We start from the raw sequence: 27,176 nt of genomic DNA, 5'->3' as shown, positions 1-27,176 counted from the left end.
TCTTTTTTAGAAATTCAGCTCTAAAATAATTTATACACCCTCAAGTTCACTTTTTGTTAAATGGTTCTATGAACACTGGTAAACCCATTCCGGAGTGTAACAGGCTACAGCACGGGGCATCACTACCCCCTCTCCCCTGCTGCCCGTCTAGTCAGCCTCTTCCCTGACCCCATCCCCTAGCAGCCACTGGTGACTTTCCCTTCCTCTCATTTTGCATTTTGTCTTTAACAGATATTAGAGGGTGGGGAGCGAAAGTAGTAAGTCACTCACCAGGGGAAGCAGGGTTAGTGCTAATTCCACTAGGCAAATCACTCTGCTACCTGATATCTCAATCTGTTTCCCCAACTGATCTGATATAGTCATCTAATTTTTCTTTTTTTTTTTTGAGACAGTCTCTCCCTCTGTTGCCCAGACTGGAGTGCAGTGGCGTGATCTCGGCTCACTGCAACCTCTGTGTCTCAGGTTCAAGTGATTCTCCTGTCTCAGCCTCCCCAGTAGCTAGGACTACAGGTACATGCCACCATGCCTGGCTAATTTTTGTATTTTTAGTAGAGATGGGGTTTCACCATGTTGGCCAGGCTGGTCTCGAACTCCTGACCTCAAGTGACACACCCACCTGGGCATCCCGAAGTGCTGGAATTACAGATGTGAGCCACCACACCCAGCCTAGTCATCTAATTTTAAAGCTAGAAAGGATCTTAGAGTTTACCTGGTTTAGATGAAGCAACCAAGAACTGGGTTTATAGTACTAAGGTCAAGACATTATTTCCCAGTTTAACAATGTTCAATATTAGAATACTATCCCCAGAGCAAACCTAAAATATAGTCCTGACCTGGGACTATTTCAGGGTAGGTACTGTTCTTGGCTCTTGAACACATTACCTTTTGAGCCCTGTTCCACATATTAAACGTAACAGTGATTGTTTTGATGTTTTATCATATTTATTTTAAAGAAATGAACAGGGTTGGGAACCAATTCATATAGAGGCTGGAAGTTAGTGAGAGAAGGAAGAAGCAGGAAAACGGAAGAAAGGGCTGTCTGTGCGCAGGCACTGTCTGCGCCCACGTGGGATGCACACAGCGGGCAATGCTGGGACTGCACGGTGGAAGGGCTGGTCTGCTGCCCGCTCTGCGCACCAGTGCCATGCGACAGCTTCCCCCCATCGCCCAGCCCATGTGCTTTCTCTGCCCTGCGCCCACGGTGCACCACAGATGCCTGTCTATGGGACTGGCGGCCACGTGCAGAGGGGATGGTGCAGGTATGAAGACCTACAGAGTTTCTGCGGCCTCAGCTGAGGGGAGCTTGGGCATTTACGAAATTTACCTGACCTAGATTTAGGTCCATTTCCTGTTCCATGAGTAGTAAAGTTTAAACGCAGGTTGAGATCATCAATGTGGTCTAATGCAATATATATATATATATAACTTTATCATGCCATATGTGCACATCTACTCTTTCATAACATTTCATATTTTATAGCACATGAAATGACTACTACTGAGTTACTCAAAGATAAAAGGAAACATCACTGAGTCCTGCATTTTACTGCGCTGTCTTCTTTTCTCTATTACTTCTTGAATATGTATGCTACTAATATAGTTTACTGAGTAAGTCAGAGTGAGCTTTCTTAACACATTTTCTGTACCAGTCACTTGAAATGAGAGCCAACTTCTGAATTATCCTAAACCCAAAGAAAGGTCTTACCTTACGCGGTCACTCGGAAGACATGCAAGGTACCGGTGATGAGATGTACTTACTAAGGGCTATTAAGCACTGCTCTTCCTAGAATCCAAATCATCATTATTATTTTCTAAAAGGTTCTTTAGGTAACAAAGCCTTGGTGAGCACATGCAACTGGCTCTGAGACAGCATACAGGACTTACTTTTTATCTGCTCCACTGGAAAGCTGGGGCAGGGCTTCCAGAGCCTGCTTGAAACTAGACCTGGAACACAAAGCAGCCACACTGAAGTCGAAAGCTTGCATAGCTCACAGGGGAATTAGGATAACTGCTAACAAATTCTTTATCATCCCTTAATGATTGAGAAGCCAATAAAAGCCAGTGAGGCAAGGAAATGTGAGAAAAAGTAAAAGTGAAAAACAACAGAAAAAGTAAAAGTAAAAGTGAAGGTGTGGCGACCAGGCGGAGGCCTGTAGGAGCAGGATCAGAAAAGCTCAACTAGGAAACGAAACACAACTTGAAAAGCTAAAGGAAAAACAGATTCTCTTTTAAAGGATGCTACTCGTGACAGAAGAGAGCTTAACGTGAACATGTTTAATTTAAAAGGAGTCTTTTCAAAACAAATAACCACAGATAAAGTAACTGGTAAGAAAGGAAAGAAACTAAGAAAGGAGATGACCTTTTGAAAGATTACACAGAGCAGGGCGTTTGCAGCATTTGCCATGCACAGGGCCTGACCCACAGCCAAAGTCGTGTAACAGTTAAATACAGTCTACTTAGAACTTGTAGAGAAATGGAGAGCTATAGAGATGCTTTAAAAATTCAACATCATTTCTTTACGTGAAAAAGGTAAAAGGAAAGAATTTTAAAAAGACAACTGTTTGGGCCTTTACAAATAGTTGTTTTAGCTTTTACAAGGAAAAAGTATTAGAAAAATTATTGAACCAAATGAAAAGCATAACAGGGGAGACTGTTTGGTAGTAACTTGTACCATTCACAAAGGAACAGTTGTTAACTTTTTATCTATTCTTTTATGATTGGTTAAGGTGAAGAAACAAATATAACTATTCTTGACTTTAGATGGTCGTTGCTTCTATATTGTAAAAACATCCTCCCCAATCTACCGGGAAATACATTTTTGAGCAATAGTCCTCAAACCAGGAGCAGGTGTCACCGCGACAGAGAGACTGAAAAGTTCCAATGGTCATGAAACCTGGTGCTGGGTGTGCAGCTGCTCCCAGAGGGCATGGCGGGGTGTGGAACGGTGGCTTGGTGCACTCAGGTCCCTTCCTGCACTCAGAGGGCTCTCTCCTCGTGTGGAAGCCACCGCTGCTACCTCCACCCTCCGCCTGTTTCTTGTGAGCCTCTTTTTGATTAATTGAAAAAAATGTGATAAAACTGTTTTCACAGTACGATGATAATGTTGGTAAAGATTACACTATTATTGGCAGGGTACTGAAAGTTAAAAGGTGACTTGGCACATTTTCTCATTTGATCCCCTCAAAAGCTTGCCTAGAATATTTTAATCTTCCTCTTTTTTTTTTTTTTAAGACGGGGTTTCACCATGTTGGTCAGGCTGGTCTTGAACTCCTGACCTCAGGTGATCCGCCCGCCTTGGCCTCCAAAGTGCTTGGATTACAGGCGAGAGCCACCACGCCCGGCCAGTGTTCCTCTTTAGATGAGTACCTTATGCTCCCTAAAACTAAGTCAGCAGGAAGAAAGAGCAGGCATTTACATGAAGTGTGCACACATCCACCATGAGCTGGGTGCTTCCATCCTGTTAGCAGGTTGTGCAGAGAAATGATGGCTGGGAAAAGGTGTGGCTAAACAATCAACATGGAGCCCACTAAAAATAGCTTCTGGTGAGCCATTCCCCTCAATGGGAATGAGAGGCTAATTTCATTTGTTAGGAAAAAATTTACAAAGTCTTTTCAGTTGCAAAGTTGACAGTAAGAATGACAGCAAGCCATGTTATCAGATGCTGGAAATGAATGAGTAAGCATATTACAGTGTCCTCAAATATTTCATTTGCATACTACTTGGCTTCTCAGACACATTAACAATATAACCCAGTATTTCCTAGGTAATGTTGCCCATGCAGTAAACAATTTTGCACAGGCAAACAGTACTTCTGTTTTACTTCACCTACTGATATTTCAATGGTAGGAAATCCTGACTTTCATTCAAAACAGCTAAAAATGATCACTGAATTTCCACTACAAAATTTTGCAGATAAACCACAAGGCTTCCTCCCTTACACGGATATTTACAGCCTTGAAGCTGCCCTTCAGAGGCTGCTATGACTAGACTGTAAGACTCGGTTCTTCTCCTTTTGCTTTAAGAAGTATTATTTATAAGACTAAGATTTGCCAGTAGTAAATGAAGAACAAAATTACATTAAACCTCTTTCCTTTACATTGTGTTACAAAGAAGTGGCCTTGATATAAACCTTATCACATCACAAATTCATGAGCATGTGCTCTGATCAGTCATTTTTACAGAGGATATAATTTACTAGTAAGACAACCTTTATTTTTAACAGAGCACTCCGAACTGAACAACAATGCATCTTACTTGCTTTCAGGTGTCAGGTAAACAGCCACAGTATCCCTCAAAGCACAGATTTCCAGTCTTGCCTGAAAATGAGGAAAGGACAAAGTGACAACAAGAAGATGTATATTGTCCAATATAAACAAGTGCTGAGGTGAGGGGTCTCCAGCCTGCTCATCGTAGGACGGGGTTGGTGTAATACCACCATGGTGACTGTCAGTCATGAGTAAAGTTTCTAAAACAGTCCGAAGACATTCGCTACAACAAAATGTTCGTTGACTGAAAATTAACTTGCAGTCAAGGACGACTGTGTGAGGGCAGGGAACTAGACATCTCGCTATGAAAAGTACAAACCGTGTCTTGATTTTCCAGCCATCTGTATTTACTCTCTAACCACTAATTTTTCTTTTAGGCTTGCAAGAGAAAAGACACTCTGAAACGCTGCCCTGAAAGGGCCTGTGCCCCAGAGAGGTAAGGATGTAGCTTGGCATGCTTCCTGACACCTATGCCCTTCTAGGCACACTGCCTTAATTTCAAAAAACTAAACTATGCTCTACATATTTAATGTAATCTCTATTAAAACCACAGCTGCTTTTTTTTTTTTCTTAATGGAAATTGACAACTTGATTCTAAAATTCATAAGGAAATGCAAGGCACTCAGAAGAGTCAAAGCAATCTTAAAAAAGAGTAACCCATTTAGAGGCTTCACACTTTCTGACTTCAAACATACTACAAAGCTACAATAATCAATATCATGTGGTACTGGTGTAGGGACAGATTATATAGACAATACAGACAGAACTGAGAGTACAGAAAGAAACCCTTATATTTATGATCAACTGCTATTCAACAAAGGTGCCAAGTCCACTCAATAGGCAAAGAACAGTCTCTTCAACAAATGGTGCTGCGACAACTGGGTATCCTCATGCAGAAGAACGAAGCTGGATTCTTCCCTTAACACAGAAATTAACTCACATAAATCACAGATCTAAACGTAAGAGATAAAAGTATGAAACTCTCAGAAGAAACCAGGAGTAAATCTTGTGACCTTACGCTAGGAAACCCTTCTTAGAAATCATGCCCGAAGTACAAACAACAACAAAATAGATAGAGTGGACATCATCAAAATTAAAAATCCAGTGCTACGAAAGACACCATCCAGACTGTGAAAGGCCAACTCAGAATGAGGTATCACTTCACACCCACTAGGATGGCTATAATCAATAAGAGAGACAATAACAGATACTGGTGAGAATGTAGAGAAACCGGAACCCTCAAAAATTGCTGGTAGGAATGTGCTGCCACTTTGGTGAACAGTCTGGCAGTGCCCCAGAAGATTAAGCATAGACTAACCATATGACCTAACAATTCTGCTCCTTGGTATGGATGCACGAGACATGAAAACAGATGTCCACACAAGAACTTGTACAGGAGTGTTCACAGAAGCATGCTGCATATTAATCAAAAAGTGGGAGAAAACCAAATGCCCATCAAATGATGAATGGATAAATAAAATGTGACATATTTAAACGTGGCGTATTTTACATGTTCATATGTAAAAAGGAGTGAAACCCTGGCACATGTTACAGCGTGGAAGAACCTTGAAACACTGTATGCTACATGAAAGATACCAGTCACAAAGGGTCATATTTGTATGTTTCCATTTATATGAAATTGCCAGAGTAGACAAATCATAGAAACAGAAAACCAATTGGTGGTTGTTTGTAGCGGGAAAGCGGTGCTTGGGAGGCAAATGATTATATTTATCATTAATGGGTCAGGGGTTTCTTTTGGGATGAAATATTCTAAAATTGATGACAGTGATGACTGGACAGCTCTTTGTATATGCTAAAAATCACTGAATTGTACAATCTTTTTCTATTGTAGACAGATTATATGCTATATGAAATATTGCATAAAAGTTTTAAGAAAAAAGTGAGCTTAAGCTTTCACTTCTATGTGGGCATGAAGAAGTGTAATCTGACATACAAGTCAGGTTTCCTGGGAGCTCCAACAGAGCCACTGATGATGAGAACTTGATTTTCTGAAGCAGTACCCACACTGAGTGGGACACTCCGGAGAACACGGAAAAGAAACATCCCTTCTTCTCAAGGAGTGGACAAAACATAAAACAATGACGAAAGACACAGCCACAGTTGTTTATTAGAAATTCTGTAAGCACTCTAGATCAAAGCAGGTATGTATGACACAGGATATTCAGTGACCTTTTTCTGTTTGGAAAGCAATTGTTTGGTTTCCTTTTTCCAGTCCTTGGAAGCCTGAAAAACAGTTTATAACTAGAAAGTTACAAATGCTAGAAAGTATGACAATTTCTGTCTCTATTTTGTTTATATTCTAGTATAGGTAAAAACAGACCTACAAGGAAAAAAGGTGTAACTTTCAGATGAATATTTTAGGAGAAAGATTAAATTACTATAAAACTAATCTTCTGAGAGAAATTTTATTCAGTCAAAGTAAGAGTGTTCTAATTAACCTTTAAGTTATGCCAATTATAAAAACTGTGGTTAGTCATATAATACATACAAAATTGTAATCCAGAAAAATGTCATGCTAAAATCTGCCAAAATCACCAAACTGTCTCCCCTTTTCGCCAAGCTCTCACTGTGCTGTATCAGTAATTTCTTCTCTTTAATGTGGAATAGTATTTGATTTATGATTACAGTTTGGCACTTTAGGTAACTGCCTATCAAAGGTGAACCTGCTATCCCTCTTAGAGTTATGGCCCCAAGGAAGGAAGCTCTCAAAGTCATTCTCAACGGGAGAGTAAAGGTGGGGGTTCAGACTTTTTTCAAAATAGACATGCCTGTCTAGGCCCTAGGAGGTATATCACAAACCAGAGGCTGACACAGTTTAGTGGCCAGTAGTTTCTGGACATGTGTATGTTGAAAAATTTTCCAGCTAATTCTGAGATCATTCCCACCCTCTCCCTGCTGGCTTTGAGAGCAGTTTAGCCATCAGATAAATGGGTTACAAAGGTAATGTGTAGAGAGGGCAGATGTCTGTTATCATTCCAAGATTGCCAAGGCCCATGGTAGCCACTGCAACTGCCTGTTAATTCATCTGTAGTATTACACAGTTTACACTACTTATCGCCTGTGATGGAACTATCATAATAACCATGACCTTTCAACTTAAACTATAATATCAAAGATCTGATAAATCAATTTTCAGAGAAAAATGGTGGCAAATGGAAATACAGCAGAAGCTTCTGTAACAGATTTTCTCCTAACCAAATTAACAAGTGCTCTGCACTCTTTTTTCCCCCAAATAATGTATTTTCTTTTGAAAAAAATTCAAATATATGGAGACTTTGAAAGAACTTTACAGTGAATGCCTGTTTCCCCTTGGCTCTCCCAGTAACACAGCCCCACATGATCACGTGGCCTCACATGACTGCACAGCTTCCATCTGTCCTGTGGCTCTGATGCACTTCAGTGTGTACACCATTAAGCACAGTGGACCATTTGCACTAGTTGTTTTTTTTAGATAGTTAGAATGTACATACTACACAACAGACAAATCTCAAAGTGCAGCATTTGATGAGTTTTGACCGATGTATACACCTGTGTGATGGAAACCCAGATCACAACCAACAACCTGTGAAGATCCCTAAGGCCCCACCCTAGGAACTCCCACCACCCAGGGTAAACCACTATTCCGGATTTTTCATCACAGTTAGTTTTATCTGTTCTAGAACTTCATGTAAATGAAACCTATACAGTATACGTATGTATTTGTGTAAGGCTTCCTTAATTCGGCATAATGCTCCTGGGATTCACCGGACTATATCAGTAATTTCTTCTCTGATGTGGAATAGTATTTGTGTGACTACAGTTTATTGTATTAATGGACATCGGGGTTGTTTTCAGTTTTTGGTTATTATGAATAAAATGACTATGAACATTTTTATTTTTGAGAAAGGATGTCACTCTGTCACCCAGTCTAGAGTGCGGTAGCATGATCACAGTTCACTGCAGCCTTGACCTTCTGGGCTCAAGCAATCCTCATACCTCAGCCTCCCAAGCAGCTGAGATCACAGGCACACAGCACCATGCCTGTATAATTTTCAAAAAAAATTTTTTTTGTAGAGACGAGGTCTTACTATGTTGCCCAGGCTCATCTCGAATCCATGGTTAATATTCTTATGAATATGTTTTGTAATGTATTTATATAACGCATACAAAACTGAAAACATGTTTTCTGTTCTCTTGCTTAAATAACTAGGACTGGAATAGTTGCGTCATGGGGTACATATGTGTATGTTTAGTTTGAAAAGAAACTCCAAGAGCTTTTCCCAAAGTAGTTGTACTATATTGCATTCTCAGTGACGTGTGAGAGCTCTAGTTCCACCACATTCTTGCCAACATTTAGTATAGTCAGTCTTGAATTTTTTTTACCTCGATGGGTGTGTAATGGCATTGTATTGTAGTGTTCACTTTCAGTTCCCTGCTAACTAATGATGTTCATCCTTTCATGTGGCTGACTGGTCATTCTTATGCTTTTGAAAATCTAATTACATGCATGCTGGATATTCTGACATTGTCCCATGGGTCCCTGGAGCTCTGCTTATTTTTTCCCCCAATTATCCTTATTTCTGTTGTTCGTATTGGATAATTTCTGTTTAAAAAAAATAAAAGATTTTCCCCTAACATTTAAAAAATTCTGCTTTTATTACCATCTAGATTTTTAAAAATTCATCTACTGTGTTTTTCCATTCAGAAATTCCATTTAGTTTCTGTTTTAAGGTTTCCATTTCTTTGCTGAGATTTCCCACCTACTGATTCAAGAGGAGCACTTTACATCATCTGATACTGCGATGTTAAAATCCTTGTCTGCTAATTCCAATACCTGGGTCAGCTTAAGGATGGCTTAAGGTGATCATTTTTTGTTTTAGGAATGAGTCATGCTTTCCTGTTTATTTGTGCATTTCAATTAACTTTTAATTCATTTAAATTTGTATCCTGGACATTGTGAATGTTATGTTGTGGAGATTCTGGGTTCTGTAATATGTCTCTAAGGACTGCTGATTTTTTATTTGTTTGTTTCAGCAAGGAATTAACTTATTTGGACTCAAACTAATAACTCTTGGCTCTTGGGCAGCAGTCCAATTCTTACTTCAGATCTTCTAGCCTTAGCTGGGCTGGTTGGAGTGGTATGTATTCCACAGAATTTGTATACACTGCCTAAATCTCTCTCCTCTCTGGGATACCTCTCTCTCACCTATCTGTAGGTGTGGCTGCTCCAAAGCCTGTTTTTCAAGGCAGAAAGACACAGGTTTTGTATTGGAGTTTTAGGTAGTCCTGGACCTGCCTTCAGTTAAAATCCATAAAAAATAATTCACCCAAGTGCCATTTCCTCCAGAATCTGCCCACCAACGGTCACTCTCTGGCGTCTTCAGGGATTTTTTTTTTTTTTTTGATATTCAAGTTTACAGTTGTTATCTGTGGAGGCTGGCCCTCTAGGAGCTTCCTCAGCCATGATTGGAAGAAGAACAGCACTTTTTGAAACTCACTACCATGCTGCCAGCCAGCACATGGGGAGCTCCCAGGTAGGAGCGCACTCTGCCATCTGCACGCATGCAAGCCTCAGCCCCTACCAGCTGGTTATGTGCATGCCAAAGTCAACTGGTGTTTATGGCAGTTATACTTGTAATTATGTAATTTAAACAAAAGAGACAGCTATTTGTTGTTTCTATGCAAACTGCGCTGAATGCTTTCGAAAAACTTATTAAAAGCAAGTTGCTAAAAATTTCCTGCAGAATTGAATGTCATGAAGATAGTTGTAAAATAAAAATAAAAATCACAAAACTTTTGAAAGACTGTGTATTCAGATAATTTGGCAGAATCTTTAAGGTCTGGCTCTACTGCAAAGAAACAGAAACTTGGTCGGGCGCGGTGGCTCACGCCTGTAATCCCAACACTTTGGGAGGCTGAGGCAGGTGGATCATGACGTCAGGAGATTGAGACCATCCTGGCCAACATGGTGAAACCCTGTCTCTACTAAAATACAAAAAACTAGCCGGATAGGGTGGTGTGCACTTATAGTCCCAGTTACTTGGGAGGCTTAGGAAGGGGAATTACTTGAACCCAGGATGTAGAGTTTGTAGTGAGTCAAGATTGCACCACTGCACCCCAGCCTGGCAATAGAGCAAGACTCCATCTCAAAAAAAAAAAAGAAAAAAAGAAAAGAAACATAAACTCTGAAACTTGTAGACAATGCTTCATGGATATGGCTTATGCAAGAAAGAATATGAAGTTCTCCAATCAGTAGATCTATTAAAAGAAGCCTGTCTTGTAAGATTGATGACTAAAAACATTGTATATGTTTTAAACAACAATAGAAGTTCACTATGGAATTGAATGACTTTGTTACCTGCAAAGCTCCATTTTTGCTGAAGGATGAAACACACTGCATCAGTCGACTGAGCTCTTCAGAAACTGCTTCTATCACCTTAGATAGTACTCGAGGGACCAGTTCTTTGGAAATAGTGAACACCTGGTTTGAAACAGGAAGAAATACTGCCTTGTGGGGCTTTTTTGACTTGAATTTCTTAAAAATAAAGTAACATTCAAAACAAAAACAAAACAAAATTCACAGGACTTCTAAGTCATTTTTAAAAGACCAAAATTATAAATGAAAGGAAGATACAGGCTTATATTTAAATTCTATTGACTAACAAAAAACAACTCTCTTAAAAATACAGTATTGGCAGATATAATTTTGAAAGGCATCACTGATGTTGACAAAATAAAAACTGTTTTGAACACTTCTTTTTCCTCTTGCCCCTCTCCCCAAAAAGAAACATCTCTAAAGAAGAAATCAGAAAAATAAAAACATACTGGGTTAATATTTTACCACAATTTAAAAAAATACAGTGTCTGACTCTCCTTAAACCCTGACAAACACCATTTCATACGAGGTACCCCATTCTGTATTGGACAAGCCCCCACATTTCACAAATACTATCCTAAATATGTAGTTCCTTTCATTTGACTTACATTATTTTCAAACCTTAAAGTTTGATACTTTCAAACTGAAAGTTACTGTCTTTGGAGATTTAGTGAAACATTTGACTCTCCTGATTTATAAATAAAATATGATTTTATAAAAGTCATATTTTCTTTTTAAGCTTTTCCTTTTTTCAGATAAAGCCATTAGCATTAAACATTCGGATCAACCCAAACATAACTCGAGTGTCCAGGAAAACTTTTGGCAATTTAAAATTACGTAGCAAATAGTAAATATTATGAATGAAATTATACTTTCAGTCATTATAATCCCATGGCAATTGTTAATGGACATATAAAAACTGCCTCACTATGAATCAGCATCATCACAACAATTTCCACAGATCTCACAGTTCTGCCCGCCTACCACAGAAATGCTTGTACCGACTGCACCTAAATTTGCACTTTGGGCTCAAATTTTATAGGAGGCTAACATAACAAAAATAGAACTTTTATATTTTGATAAGAACATACTTTAAAATATTGCTTATTATAAAAAGATCTATGTGGTAAATTCCTGCCTGAGTTAAATCATGCAAAACCTCTATTGTTATAGATGAATTTATATGTTTCTCTTTCACTAAGAACTGAAAACTGTAATGTACTATATAGTGTTCCTTCTGTTCTTGGTGCTTCAAATTTCTAGCCAAATTTAGGAACCAGGTAGTGTTATCTTTGTATTCTCTGGTCATATTTTGGTTTCGGTCTTAATTAATCACGTTTTCTCAGTTTACCTTGATGGCCTCAGATACTTTTGGACGCAGCAGGCGCATAAACCTAAAAACACCGTTCTTAGATGCTTGCCGCCTAAGAGGCACCCAGGCAACAGTGAAAACGATCAAATCATGGCCTCTTTGCTCTGCCCCACTTTATCTAGCCCCCGATCGGTCTGTGAGCCACAGCCACCCCGAAAGTGTTGGCAAAGCAGTGAGTAACGAATCCTGAAATTACTGAATGAAAACAGGTAGTCACAGATCATGGCAGTAACTCTGGTCTCTTCTTTCAATGTTCCTCAGAAGAGTCCTCCTAACCAGGATGTTCACTGAGGATGTTAACACGAAGCTTAAGATGAAAGCATGTCAAGTGAGTGCAAGTTTTCACATGGACCAGAAGCAGCAATACTGTCTGCACGACCCTAAGTCAACCACGGACAGGAAACCACGCATCTGTTCCAGCGTCGGCCTTCCCCGAGTCTCTTTCTAAGCAGTGTCTGCCTTTCTGGAATCCCAGCCCCTCTACAAGAATCAGATACCAGTGCTTATTTGTACACTAGCTAAAAAGAGGTTAATGCATTTTCCAAGATAAGGGATTTACTGTTCTTTAAAGGATAAACATCCTTGCAATCTATCTTCTTTCCACCTTTCAAATATTAATGAGTTTAGCTTTAATTATCAAATAAAACATACACTTTCAGAAAAAGACTTACACAGAGAGAGAGAGAGAGCAAGAGGTGAGCTGCATCTTATTTATACCCAAGATACATGCTGAGGGAAAAAAAGACCACCGTAAAAATAATCAAATTGGCATCTTTCTTTTTTTTTTTTTCGGTTATCCGTATCTCTTAGGAACATCTAATCATAGCTTACCTCTGCGTGCACGGCAATTATATTCACCAGTGCTTCTTTTAAATAGTTTCTGACACCTGAAATCAAGATGAAGGAGAGAAAGAAGGCATTAATAATAACACAACCTCCCCTCCCCTGCTGGCAGGCTGTACCCCATGCCTTAGAGTTTTCTAAGGAGAAACAGAAAGTAACACCACCACTATCTCCTTTGAGAACCAAATGGTGAAAGGAGTATTTCCATACAAGTCAAAAAGAAAAAAGAAAGAAATTAGTTAGAAGTTTTCTTTCATTGTTTTTCATTTCTGTCACTGTTTATGCTCTCTATAACTGGTGTTCAGTCGGCTTCAAAATGAAAATTTTAAAATGTCCTTCAATTTCTTCACACACACACACACTATAAAACATATATAATATATACCGTAAAACACACACACACTGTTTAATAACAGACAAAATACAGAGGGTGTTTAACAATGCTTATAAAACACACATTAGGTACCAATTACAGCATCTTACTGCCAAAGCTAAAAATCAAGTTATTGCGCAGAATGATCATTTTCATCTTAAGGAATCACTTTTAGGAGAAAATTCTCATAAAACCACACTGAATTTGATTCTGTAAAGCAAGCTAAAGGCTGGACAAAACAAAGTATCAGATTTTAGGTACAGGTTGACTGAACCTCACTTTGCTCAAAAGCAGGCACGCACAGGATTTAAGAACGCAGGGTCCAAATCCCAGTTTTGACACCTACTAGCTGTGACTTTTGGCAAGAAGGCTGTGAGCCTCAGTTTGCTCATCTATCACTTGAGAATAATAATTGTCCCACCCTTAGGGGGCTGCAGTGAGGACTCAAGGGGATAATGCAGGCATAGGTCCTGGCATTTGGAAAAAAACCACAAAAACAAAATACCGTGTTACTGCGCTTCCAAAACAATTCTTTTCACTTGGAGTGAGAGATTCCAGAATGCCTTCTAGAACTGCACACATAAGAATATCTTCTCTATAGAACAAGGAAAATTCTGCGCTGTAAAGGCATGGATGTTCACAGTAACAATGTTAAGGAAAAACTTCTCCCAGAATCTCATCCATGCTACTGGTTAGTTGTTAAGGTTGAGACAGAGACCAAGAACTATAATCAACCTTCTGAACGGGCATCTGCATATTCTAAATATAAAACTAGTTTTTGATTCTGACACATACTATGGTATACAAATAAGCACACTTTTTCTTTTGAGGAGCCAATTTCATTTAATATACATAGATATGAGATATGAAGGTTCAGGTGTTATTAAGTCTATTTTGTTGAGATGGCTAAGTAAAGAGTAATGGAATACAGTCCAGAGATTAATGGATTCTTCCTGAGAAAAAGGATAATTACAAGGTAAGAAGTCTTATCTGGGAGGTGGGAGAGAAGAGCACAAAGAGCCTGTTGTAAGTGAAAGTGAAATAAACTAACTTGTGCTGGAGACCAGAGAAACATTCTTCCTGCAGGAGCAAAGCCATACCCTCAGGCGTCCCCCAGACTGCTCCTGCTGCTGACAGGGCAGTGGGGCCTGGCCTGCTCTGCTCATACCCTCTGGGCAGCCCTGCCCTGTGTCAGCGCAGGGTGCAGGGATGTGTGATCAACACGCTCAGGTCTACAGTCTCTAAGTCTCATGCCATGGAGGACCTGCTCATATAGACACACAGGTAATGTAAATACTTGGTGAAAATCAAAGCACAGTAGGCTTCTATTTTTGATCCTCCAAGGAACAGAATAAAAAACTCATAGTCTCTGCCCTCAGTGAGAACCAGGGTCCTTCCTGTCAACACTCCTGCAAGAACAAGTGTCAGGATTTGGGGCTCTCACAATGTGCTACAGGGCAAGGATGACTGGAAATGCGAGGGCAGTTTTTAACTTTTGAAATTCCTCAATGTACAAGAGAAGAATGAGGCCAGAGTGCTGACTAAAAAGCAGAAAATTACACTTAGAGCGAAGTAAGGCAGTGTCAGATGCTCAGTGACACCCTGCTGTAAACTCAACTCCCACTCGGACCCCGACAGCATAAACACTTCCTGGCAAGAACCCACCAGCCTAAGCATGACTAGTAAGACAGCCCGTAAAAGAGATAAGTGTAAATTACTCAATGCAATTCTGAAGACAAAGCTATGAATGGGAAGAATAAAGCCACAGGACACTCTGAACCAAAAGAACCATATTTTTGTGGATAGAAAATTTGGAAAAAAAAAAAAAAAAAAAGCAAGCTTCCTATTTTGGGTTGACCATAGGTTTCATATGGATAATAAGGAGCTCACAGACTTAACCTTGGACAAGAAAGAACTTTTGTATTTTTTGGAGATATCTTTTTGATTGGAAAAATGGAAACAATTGCCTTCCTTCCCCTCACAAAAAAATAACTGCTTCACACAAATAACTGGTAATGCTGGAGACAGAAGGGAAAAATGCGTGGTCCTGGGATGGATAGGAAATGGTGCCGCTATGCAAACCACAAATCAGGCCAGTGAGGTTCAAAGAGACGTATGCAAATGGACACATCAGAAAGGGCGGGCGTGGGGCGGGGCTCAGTGAGCTGCTCTCATAACTTCCCAGGGCAGTGCCTGTGCTGGTATTACAATTTTTGGTAACAAAAACTTTAATATAAAAATAAATCATTGTCTCTCTCCAAAAAGCTAATCACTGAGTTAAATACAGGAGCAAGTACTTTTTTTTTTTTTATTACCTATTGGGCTGAAATTGCTAATTCAAGGCAATGGCTAAAAGTTCTCATTAATTCAATTAACATAAATTTATTGAGATCCTACTACACGGAGGATGCCACTCGGCACAGGGCAGAGGTGCTCGGGCACACGGTGCTCCAGGTAGAACAGGCATAAATCTTCAGTATGTGTAAGACCCCAAAGTGCTTAGGTATTACAAGTGTGACCTGCCAATATATGCAGGATGGTCACACGAAAGAATTTTACAATTTAAAAAAATCTTTGTCCCATTTACCCCTGATGTGATTATTATGCATTGCAAGCCTGTATCAAGTAAGTGTATACACCTACTATGAATCCACAAAAACTAAAAAAAAAAAAAACAAAACTGTACTCCAATTAAAACAATTTGTTAAATGTTTGGTTGCTATATTTATTTTGTGAGGTCCTTAAATGGTTAAAGGATAGTATCTGGATAGGAACGGAGAAAGGGCAAAGGGCCTGCTGAAGATGTTAGACGGTGTCCGTGTCTGGGAAACCAGTAAGATCTCTGTGGACTTCTCCATTCAGAATTTCACTTCCTTTCTCTCTCCACTCTGGCCACAGTTGGGTATCAGCCTAGGGAGAGACCAGCTGAGCAGCACACCGCACCCTCGCCTTCCTCCCCAGCCTGTCCCACGGGCTCTTGGGTCCAAGCAAGACTTTTACTCCCATAAAGTGCTCACTTCCAATTGCTTGTTGAGTGGTCTGTTTTGAAACGTTATCCAAAATCTGTCCGTGGGACGATGTCAGCTCTTTCAAACAACTGTGCCCAAAGAAGCCAGCGTTGGGACAGGCGCCGGGGTGGCCTGGCTTGCTGGTTCCATGCGGCTCTGACGGCCAACATCACTGGCAAGCAACAGCCATGTGCTTTCCTGACTGGGAAGAGGGAGGTGCTGGGAGCCAGGGCAAAGGCATGGACATCCAAACACTGAGAGGAGACCCAGACCAGGCAGAGGCCGTGGCCTCGCAGTCTCTTCCTTCAATGGGAGGTTGGATGGTGAAGGTAAGGCAGAGGCCGTTCAGAGAGGGGCTGTGCGTGCATCTGTGGAAGCAGCTGAAGCCTCATAGTGGTGGCAGAACAATGTGTGGGTGTGGGATGAGTTTTAAATGACCTCCATTCTGGCTCCTGGGGCGGGCCCAGAATCTGAGTTTTGGTGACAGAGGGACCACACTGCAATTCCTTTTGGTGGTGTATGTTCCCTTCCCACTGAATTTTATTCTCATTTCACTATCATTAACGTTCATAGTTGATAATGCCTTTTAAGTTTATTGATATGACAGAAGGAACACTTCAGATGCAATTTTCTGGCTAATCTACACGCCAATCGTGTGACCTTCTGCGACTCAGCTTACCTTTCAGACAACTGCCTACTCTGAACAGATCATGAGATCCGTTTTGCTAACAAAGCTGTTATGAAAATGTCACGTGTGTGCAATTCCCTCATTCTTCCAACACGTGCTGTGTATCTATCACGTGCTGGGCACCACCAGGTGGTGATATAAGAAAGTGAGCAAAACAGACAGGACCCCGCACCCTAAGAGAGCTTACATTTTAGTGGGGAGGAGCATCTTGTCAATTCCAAAGTAGTACACATATTTCAGGTGTTATTTTAAAATTAAAGACATAAGAGTTGATGAAAAAGCATAATGACTAGGAAAAGCATGCTAATTTCTCTTTCTGAAACACCGGTATATAAGTTTGGACAATGGTCCTGCCATGACTGTCATTTAGCTGCTGCAGTTCCTAGTTGTACATTAATTCCTTTGAGTGGTTACAAGGAATGGCATAATAGTTAAGTGTGTATATAGGAACACAACGACCTAGCAAAAAAACACATGAAATATGGCTGTAATCTGCTGGAACTGAAAACATTTGTCCTTGACAGTACTCTCATTTCGCTGATTTCAAAGTCCTGGGAAGTTAGAATTTTAATTCAACTCTTTTGCCGTACTTTGTACTGGTGTTGAGTAGGGCTGAATGTCAAATGCCAGTGATGGCTGGGGAAGACTTGGCTCCTGTGGCGATGTCTGAGCCACGGCCTGAGTGAAGAGACCGGGGACAGAGGCAGAACTGGCCTGGGCCTCAGACACTCATGTTACTTACTGAGCAGTCACCCGGGTCAAGCTTCCGAACTGCTCTGACTTGCAGCTTTCTCCTTTATAAAACAGAGGCAACACTTATTAAGTGGAATAATGTTTTTAAGAGGTTAGGGAGACATCTGCCAGACAGCAGGCAGTCAACAAATGGGAGGTGTTAGGATGTCCCCGCCCCACCACACTCTGCATTCCTAGGTGCTGCCTGGACCAACCTTGTCCTCTCTGGCACTGTTTGTCCCTGGTCCCACTGGGGCAGCTCTGCAGTTATCTGTGTGATCACTCAATTAACAACTGTCTCCCCTACTGGACTGTACACTCCACAGCACAGGGATGATCTGCCATTCTCCTCATTGTAGCCTCAGCTCCCATCATAGAGGTTGGCACACAGATGGCACACAGATGTTCAAAAATATCCATGAATGACAAACAAAGGAAGACAAAGACCATGTCTGCCTTGCTCACTACTAAGTTCTGAAGACTTACACAGTTGATAAGTGAATGAGGGAATAAACACATTAGAGAAAAACCTAAATATATGTAGAATTCTACAACGCTCAAGTCAGAAGACACCTAAGTCATCTACTAAAAGCAACAGTATATGTGGGAAGAAGGTATTCGTTGGGAAAACATAAAGTCTCTCGCTTCTCATAGGCTTTTGGAAAACAAAGACAGTCCTTTTGAGATTAAGCATCAGGATCCATTTGAAAAACACAATTTGAATAAAGTGCAGTAGTACAGAATATGACCGAGCCTTTATCTATTTGCTTAATCTCTATGCTTTATTTTTCCAGCAATATACTTAAGCTCATAGCTTATTCCAAATAATGCCGTTAAGTGTTTGCTGAATGTTCCCCACACGCTGGATATTAGGAAGACGCCCAGATGTATCAGGACAGAGTGAACACTTAAGAAGTGTGTAAGGAAACCCGAGTTTCAGTTTGTGCTCCAACAATAGTGGGCCATACAATGCCAAATTCATGGTGCACACAGCATTAGGGAAGGGACCATCAATGTGGACCTGCGCAAAGAAAAATAAGGCAAACTGATTTGCTCGTTGGAGTTAAAGGCTACATTACTATGGTGCAGTAATAAGTATTGTTTTTAAAAAGGTTCCCTTCGATAAACCCCCACAACTTTCCCTGTTATGTAAGCGAGGGAATGAGAAACAGCTTCTCAGCCTTTACAACGTGCATCTCCTCCACTGTCTGAATACGAGATTAGAATGTGTCATGATATTTGACAAAAAGTGTCCCCACCCACACAGTATCAACCTAGACTACCACTTAGCAATTAATCTAGTAGCCCAGTGTGGAAATTCCCCATGGAGCAAACAAGGCTCATCTCTACTGAGCAAGAACTTGTAGGCTGTTTCCTGTAAGCCAGCTAGTATAACCCAGCATCTTCTCCAACAATGAAGATCTTGTTTTCATGCATCAAAATAGAAGTGCAGCCTTTTTTTCTTGGTATATTTGTCAATTTCCTCTTTTAATCATATAGGGAGGTCACTTGATTTTGGAACAGGCAAACAGGCACACTATTAAAAATACTGAGTGTCCATTAGTATTACATGTGGGACACTATTCCAGGAACTGGGGATACAGCAGTGACTACACACATGCGCACGTGTACACACACACGCAGCCCCTCGACGCACAGTGCTTGCACTCTAGTAGGGACACACCAGGCTGAATACAACAGATGACCATCTTGCACATGGGAGAGAAGAAGCTTACACTGTCTTTAAACAGTGCAAGAAAGCAACTGCATGAAATACAATTGTTCAGGTAAACGATAAAGCTCACATGGCAAAGAGAGAGCTTCGGCCTGATGAGAATCCTCAGTGTCATGCACGAAAACACGATGTTTTTTACATGTAGATGCTAGTGTTCCTTTAGTGCTAATCTCACGAAAGTGCCTAGCAGTAACTGATAACAGATAATGTACAGCTGTGTATTGGAATGACCTGTATTTAAATCTTAGCTGGAGAATCAGTTAATTTAAGCTTTTGATTTTCTTTAGGGTATAGGAAAACGTTTTGTAAAATAAAAAGTGTTCTACAGGCAGACAGGATTCTTCTTCTTTTTAATAATTTGGAGAAACCTCAATAGAGAAGGTCCACATTAAAGAATAAAATATTGAACATTTTGGACTGACCAAGTCTTTAATTTTTTATTTAGAAAATTAAGTAATTAAATGTTCATTGTAAAGAAACACAGTTTATTATTATTACATAATAATAGAAGTCCAATAAACTCCTCTTTCATCCTTCTCAGGAATAACCACTATTGACAGGTTAGTGTATGTTCTTCCAGATCTTTTCCTATGAATATAATTTTTTCCTAAAAAATGAGATGTTATACATTCTCTTCTTGAAACTTGCTAAATCTCATTCTGTAATTGGTAACAATTTTTAGTTGACTTTACTTTTTAGAGCAGTTTTAGGTTCACAGCAAAACTGAGCAGAAGGTGCAGAGATTTCACATGTGCCCCCCCCGACCCGCCCTACCACATATGCACGGGCCTCCCTGACTGTCAACACCCCCACCAGAGTGGCGCATCTGTTACAGTTGATGGACCTACACTGATATGTGTCATTATTACCCAAAGTCCACAGTTTACATTCGGGGTCACTGTTGGTGGTGTTCATGTTATGGGTTTGGACAAATGTGTAATGACAGGTACCAACCATTATAGTAACACACACAGAGCAGTTTCAGTGCCCTAAAAATCTTCCGTGCTCCCTCCTTCCCCGATAACCTGACAACCACTGATCTTTTTCCTCTCTTCAGTGTCTCCTCTTCCAGAATATCATATAGTTGGAATCACACAATATGCATCCTTTTCAGTTTATTTTATTTCACTTAGTAATATGCATTTAAGGTTCCTTCCACATCTTGCTCATTTCAACTTAGTGCTGAGTAATATTCATTTTCCGGATGGACCATAACATTCACTTACTGAAGGACTACTTGGTTGCTTCCAAGTTTTGGCAATTATGAATAAGACTGCTATAAGCATTGCTGTGCAGGTTTTTGTGTGGATGTCAACTTTTCCACTCCTTTCGCTAAATGCCGAATAGTGCTATTCATGGATTATAAGGTAAGAGGATGCTTAATTTCAAAAGAGACTGCCAAACTGTCTTCCAAAGTGGCTGGGTAATTCTGCAGTCCCACCAGCAATGAAAGAGAGATCCTGGTGCTCCACATTTTCACCAGCATTTTGTGTTTTCCATGTTCTGGATTTGGCCGTTTTAATAGGCGTGCAGTGGTATCTTACTGTTGTTTTAATTTTCAATTCCATAATGACACACACTGTTGAACATCTTTTCAAATGCTTATCTTCCATCTGCATATTTACTGTGGTAAGGTGTCTGTTAAGGTCTTTGACTCATTTTTTAATAGGGTTATTTGCTCTTCAATGCATATGTATCTACCTTCTAATTTTCAATGGCTGCTCAGCATTCTAGCATGGATGTGCCATCATCTATTTGACCATTCTCCCGCTATGGGACACTTACGTTGCCTTTAATTTACTACCATAAATAATGCTGCAATGAACATAGATTTTGGCATTCTAATAGAACAGTTTATGTAAGATATCTTCCCAGAAGTAGAATTGCTGAGTGGAAAGATATTCAAGCTATGCACTTTTCATGGATTCTGCCAACCTAGCACGCAAAAGGCCACACAAAATAATACTCCGATTTCTTCATGCCTTTTTATTCTCTTAACTTGGATTCTCTGATTACTATAATTAATAATATCTCTAATATATGCTCCTCCTTACCTATGATAGACTATTTAAAAACATTCTTAAACAGCTATTTGACAAAACTTTTCATGAAAATAAATAAAATATCAAGCAAAATACAAAAATCAAAGGAAATTTACTAAAAGTTACACAAGATCTACTCTGACTGTATAGAGTGTTTGAAAAGTGTTAGAGAGGAAGAACATGGTATAATTACAGAAAACAACTGCTATGCCATCTGAACCTATACCAAGAATGCAAACTTTTCCATGAAGCATTTCCTGTCATAACTGGAAAGACGGCTCCTGTAAACACAGGCGGATTTCAAGGTACTCAGCCTAACGTTGTTTTGATACATAACACTCTTCAGACAATACTATAAGAAATCAACCCTGGAAACTCTGGAGATACTACCTACTGTATAAACCACATTTCCTGTTTTTAACCCGTATGCCCCAAATCAGTTATCACTCCCAGTCTGCTGGTAAAAATAGATTGAAAAATACTATAAATATCCCACAATGTACTTTTTTTTATTGTCAAACTGAAACACTACATGAAAAAACTTTGGTGTATTTTTTTTCAAGTAAATTACCTATTCAATTATACTCTGAACACATATTATCGAAATTACTGCCTAATTTTTTTAAAAAAAAGGTAATCAGAAACTATATCATTATTAGTAGAACAGAGAGGAAGTCCTAACCACTCTGCAGCAAAATCGGCTCTTGTTGGAATAAAGAAAGAGTTTTAAGTTCCAGGTCTTCTTCAGGTTTTAGTGCACTCATTCCCAAACTGATATATGTCTTTTGCCATACAGTGGATTTTTCCAATGATTATTTGAGGAAAGAACACTCTCCCTATGTAGCACATGAATGGGTACCTTCGCCCTCTCCAGCTTTCTGTTTTCTATCCCAGGATATTGTGTTTCATTGCTTTCACCAATAGGACCTCCTACTGATCAATATGATCAACCTGAATAGGAAAATTCTTTCCTTGAGAAAAGCGAAAACATTGCTGACAGTGAAAATAACAGTGAAATGGTTACATGGCTTATTTTTTTCCTTCTGTAAGAAAGGCTTTATATTCATAAGAGTTTAGAATCATAAACTTCATAGAGAAACAGCTTTCAAGACTCAAAATAAGCAAGGGGAAAAACAACTCTCCCCTCCCATTTCAAAATTTAAAGTGTGACGTGTAAAACAGACCATGAATTATCCATCCTAATATAAGACATTACACAACACATCACACACTCAGCATAGACTACATTTCACAAACTTGATACAATCAATTTTAGACATAAAGGCAGAAAATTAACTTACTGTAAACTGACAAATTAAACCACTTGTTTCAATTTAGTTTTCTGCCAGAATTTTTTTTTTCATTACAAGGAAACTTCAATTTGAAAAGTGAAAGTGATAAGAAAATAGGATTCATCCTACATGTGCAGATGAATGCGTTTCTTTTATACTGTGAGGTGTTACTTCTGGACCTATTACTTCATAAACAGGGTTGGATTTACTGTTTGATTTTCACAATTTCAAGAAGGTGCTTTTTAAAAAAAGATTTTAATGAGCTGAGATCAAAACCAATGAATGCTATGAGAGAAGCAGGGCTGGAAGCAGGCTAGGGCCCTGGCCTCTTATTTTGCTGCATGGTCCCTGTGACTAAAGGAGTGAATTCTGGGAGGGCTCCTGCCGTGGCCTCGCAGTTGAGAGGGTGCATAATGCAGGCAGCACCATGACTGCTGCTGAGCATCCACTGCATCCCTTTGACTGCAGTCATTACTGTGGAGCATAGGAAAGAAGTAATAGGGGATAGTCCCTATTCTTAATACAGGGTTCCACATACAATTGAAGGAATAGCCATAAAACCTTCCACAAAGAAAACACCTTGAAATTAAAAAAAATTTTGAGTCAGCCAGGTGCGGTGGCTCACACCTGTAATATCAGCACTTTGGGAGGGGGAGGTGGGTGGATCGCCTGAGGTCAGGAGTTCGAGGTCAGCCTGGCCAACATGGTGAAACTCAGTCTCTACTAAAAATACCAAAAATTAGCTGGGCATAGTGGCAGGTGCCTGTAATCCCAGCTACTCAGGATGCTGAGACAGGAGAATCGCTTGAACCCAGGAGGCGGAGGCTGCAGTGAACTGAGATCGCACCATTACATTCCAGCCTGGGCAACAAGAGCGAAACTCCGTTTTAGAGAGCAAAAACAATTTTGAGTCATAATAAAATGTAAGGCAGAAAAAAATATGAAAGGCCAATTGCTAACTGGGATTTTAAAGTCCCATTTACATAGTAAGAAATCCAAAAGTGGGTGAAGGATATGAACAGACACTTTTCAAAAGAAGACATATATGAAGCCAACAAACATATGAAAAAATGCTCATCATCACTGGTCATTAGAGAAATGGAAATCAAAACCACATTGAGATACCATCTCACACCAGTTAGAATGGCGATCATTAAAAATCTGGAGACAACAGATGCTGGAGAGGATGTGGAGAAATAGGAACACTTTTACACTGTCGGTGGGAGTGTAAATGAGTTCAACCATTGTGGAAGACAGTGTGGCGATTCCTCAAGGATTGAGAAATAGAAATTTCATTTGACCCAGCTATCCCATTACTGGGTATATACCCAAAGGACTATAAATTGTTCTACTATAAAGATAAATGCACACGCATGTTCATCGCGGCACTGTTTACAATAGCAAAGACCTGGAACCAACCCAAATGCCCATCAATGACAGACTGAGCAAAGAAAATGTGGCACATATACACCATGGAATACTATGCAGCCATAAAAAAAGTTGAGTTTGTGTCCTTTGTAGAAACATGGATGAACCTGGAAACCATTATTCTCAGCAAACTGACACAAGAAAGAAAAATCAAACACTGCATGTTCTTACTCAGAGGCAAGTGTTGAACAATGGTAACACTTGGACACAAAGAGGGGAGCATCACACACTGGGGTCCATTGTGGGGGCTACGGGAGGGATAGTGAGAGGGAGGGTGGGGGAGGGATAACGTGGAGAGAAATGTCAGGTATAGGTGATGGGGGGATGGTGGCAACAAACAACCTTGCCATGAATGTACCTATGCAACAATCTTGCATGATCTGCACATGTACCCCAGAATCTAAGGCTCAATAAAAAAAAAATGAACTTGTCATTAAAAGCTCTCTTACAAAGAAAAAAAAAAGAAATCTAGGTAGAAATATACAACTTTTAGAAGACTAATTTTTGAACATGTCACAAATTTGTTTAGATGACTAAAACCACAAAGCACTGGGTTTGCACCCTGATGGGACAGATGACACTGAAGGTGAGGCCAAGTGGACAGGGCTGGATGGGGGCGTCTGGGTTGAACCCCGCTCGAGCTGGGCAAGCCACCTGCCTGCAGGAGCCTGCATTTTTAAAGCTGCAATGCCAGCTTAGAGCGTGCTCAGAAGATGCCACCATCGAGGCACACAGGCTCAGAGAGGCAAGGGCAGGAACAGTGCCTCATTTCATAGACAGGATTTTGTTTCTTTTTCTCTTTATAAGAAAATCTCATTCAAATACTGAATTCCACATTGCTTATTATTTCTCTAGAGATTTTATTAGCAATTACTCTGCTGTTCTTCCATCTTCAGTATCAGTACTTTCATCACTCCACCAAATTTGTTGCTTAGTGCCTGGTACATTGTTGTGCAGGTCCTTTATCCAAAAATAAGTGCAACCCCTTTATTTTTCCTAGTATCTTTATCGTTTGTTAATAACTTTGCCGTACTTGGAAACTGTCCCTCATGGGTCAGTGTTGGTCAGAAGGTCAAGGTGCATATGCACACGCTGCCTTCTCCTTTGGGGTTAAGCTATTGTCCATCTGTCAGCAGGGGAGGGCCACCAGATCATGGTCCTTGGGTCCTTGAACCCCTTTTCAGCTCTGTTAAAGGCACCTGAGACTGAGGACCACAGTACTTTGCAAACTCAATTCCAGTTGGCCCACGAACAACAGGAGTTTGAACTGCATGGGTCCACCTATATGTGGGTTTTCTTGTGCCTCTGCTGCCCCTGACACAGCAAAACCAACCCCAATCCTCCTCCTCCTCCTCCTCTTCAGCCTACTCAATGTAAAGACGACAAGGATGAAGACCTTTATGATGATCCACTTGCACTTCATGAGGAGTCAATATATTTTCCTCTCTTACGATTTTCTTAATAGCATTTTCTTTTCTCTAGCTTACTTTAAAAATACAGAATATAGTATATACATAAAACACGTGCTGACAGACTGTGTTATTAGTAAGTTATCTGGGCAACAGCAGGCTATTCATAGTCAGATTTTGGGGGTGTCAAAAGTTAAACAAAGATGTTAGACTGTACAGAAGGTTGGCACCCCAACCCCCTGTTGTACAAGGGTCTACCATATTTACAAATATTAAGATATACAAAATGACACTGTATTGTTAGTCCTGTGGTCTGACCCATGCCTGGTACGCCATGTTAAAAAATTTGCTACATGCGGAAATCTAAATAAAATATGTGTATCTAACCCCATGTGTGAAGATAAAATACAAGAATGTATGTAAAAACAATAATTAAACTATAAAATATTTTAATTTGAAAATGGACCGAATGAAATACCTGAATAAATCCATCAGGTTTTCAAAATGAACCAAAGCAAAATGCCACCTGGCATTTTATTTTCAACACTGCATGCTTAAATACCACCAAATAGGCCAGCTCCACGACCCTGTGTTTCCCAGTTCCCATTTTCAGGTATTTCCAACAGAGCTGTTATGAATACAGCTGCTCCTGTCTTTTGGTGGGCATAAACACTCATGCTCTTGGGTGACAGCCTGGAATGGAGCTGGGTCATTGCACGTGTATAATCTTCAGGGTGCACTGCAGTCCCTGTAGGGAAAAGCTACAGCTAACACCCCACCAAGAGCACCGCGTGGTCACTTACAGTTTACGTGCAGTGCTGCTGCCCACAGCCCACGAGCCCATAAGCAGCCCACTCCAGGGAAGCAAAACGGATCTGCTGAACCTGTTTTCCTTAGCGGAATATGACAAAGAAGCCACAGCACAAATCAAGAAGGAAAATCAGAAGAAACAAAAGTCTAAGCATACACACCAATTTTTCTTTTCATTAATACAACCCAACCATAGAGTATAAGAATATTAGTTTCTTTCATATCCATCATATTTAAAGCCCGTGAAGGTGGCTTTTGTGATTCTATAAAACCTCTTACTAAATTCCTTCAATACACAAACTTGCTAAAAGTGATATGCATTCTATGTAGAATTCTTAAAGTCCTTATTACTGTAATCACAGACTGTCACACCATTTGCAAGCAGAAATGACAGCAATTTCAAAAAAAGAAAAATGGGTTTTCAGATATATTATATTTTTGAATTTACTCTGGTTGTCACTCAAACATTTTGATTAGTATGTGATATTATGAGAAAATTGAAGTAAATTGATCTAAAAAGTATCCATGTCCCAAGTAAATATCCTCTACAATATAAAGATTTTAACAACACTGTCTTTAATTTGCTCCCATAGACAAACTGCTTTGTTGATGTCTCTTGCTCTACACACTTAAAAATCTAGCCACAGAGTTTTTTATGCTAACTGTACTATTTTTAGACTGTTTATACAACGTAGAGTTTAAACATATTGATTAGCTTGCTGAAAAATTACATATTTTTGTAAAGTGTTAGGAGGCAGAGGCAGAAGTCCCAGTATTGTCAACCAAATGCTTCTTGATGGCCT

General features: G+C 39.9%; 1 protein-coding gene across 3 annotated transcripts in view; it reads right to left on the bottom strand.

The window, feature by feature from the left end:
- EXOC2 (exocyst complex component 2) overlaps window positions 1-27,176 on the bottom strand; it is a 212,306-nt gene that overhangs the window by 2,041 nt on the left and 183,089 nt on the right. For all 3 annotated transcript variants that reach the window (XM_021676162.2, XM_021676163.2, XM_064370040.1), the window contains exons 24-27: window positions 12,845-12,900; window positions 10,624-10,746; window positions 4,255-4,316; window positions 1,885-1,944 (exon numbers count right to left, since the gene is read on the bottom strand). In XM_021676162.2, coding sequence (XP_021531837.2) covers window positions 1,885-1,944; window positions 4,255-4,316; window positions 10,624-10,746; window positions 12,845-12,900 — 301 coding nt within the window. The remainder of the gene's footprint in view (window positions 1-1,884; window positions 1,945-4,254; window positions 4,317-10,623; window positions 10,747-12,844; window positions 12,901-27,176) is intronic.

Source organism: Aotus nancymaae, unplaced genomic scaffold (genome assembly GCF_030222135.1).
Source record: "Aotus nancymaae isolate 86718 unplaced genomic scaffold, 86718_ANA_hifiasm-v0.15.2.pri h1tg000098l, whole genome shotgun sequence".
NCBI lineage: Eukaryota > Metazoa > Chordata > Mammalia > Primates > Aotidae > Aotus > Aotus nancymaae.
Note: the sequence above shows the minus strand (reverse complement) of the source record. Positions and strands in the feature narration are given on the sequence as shown.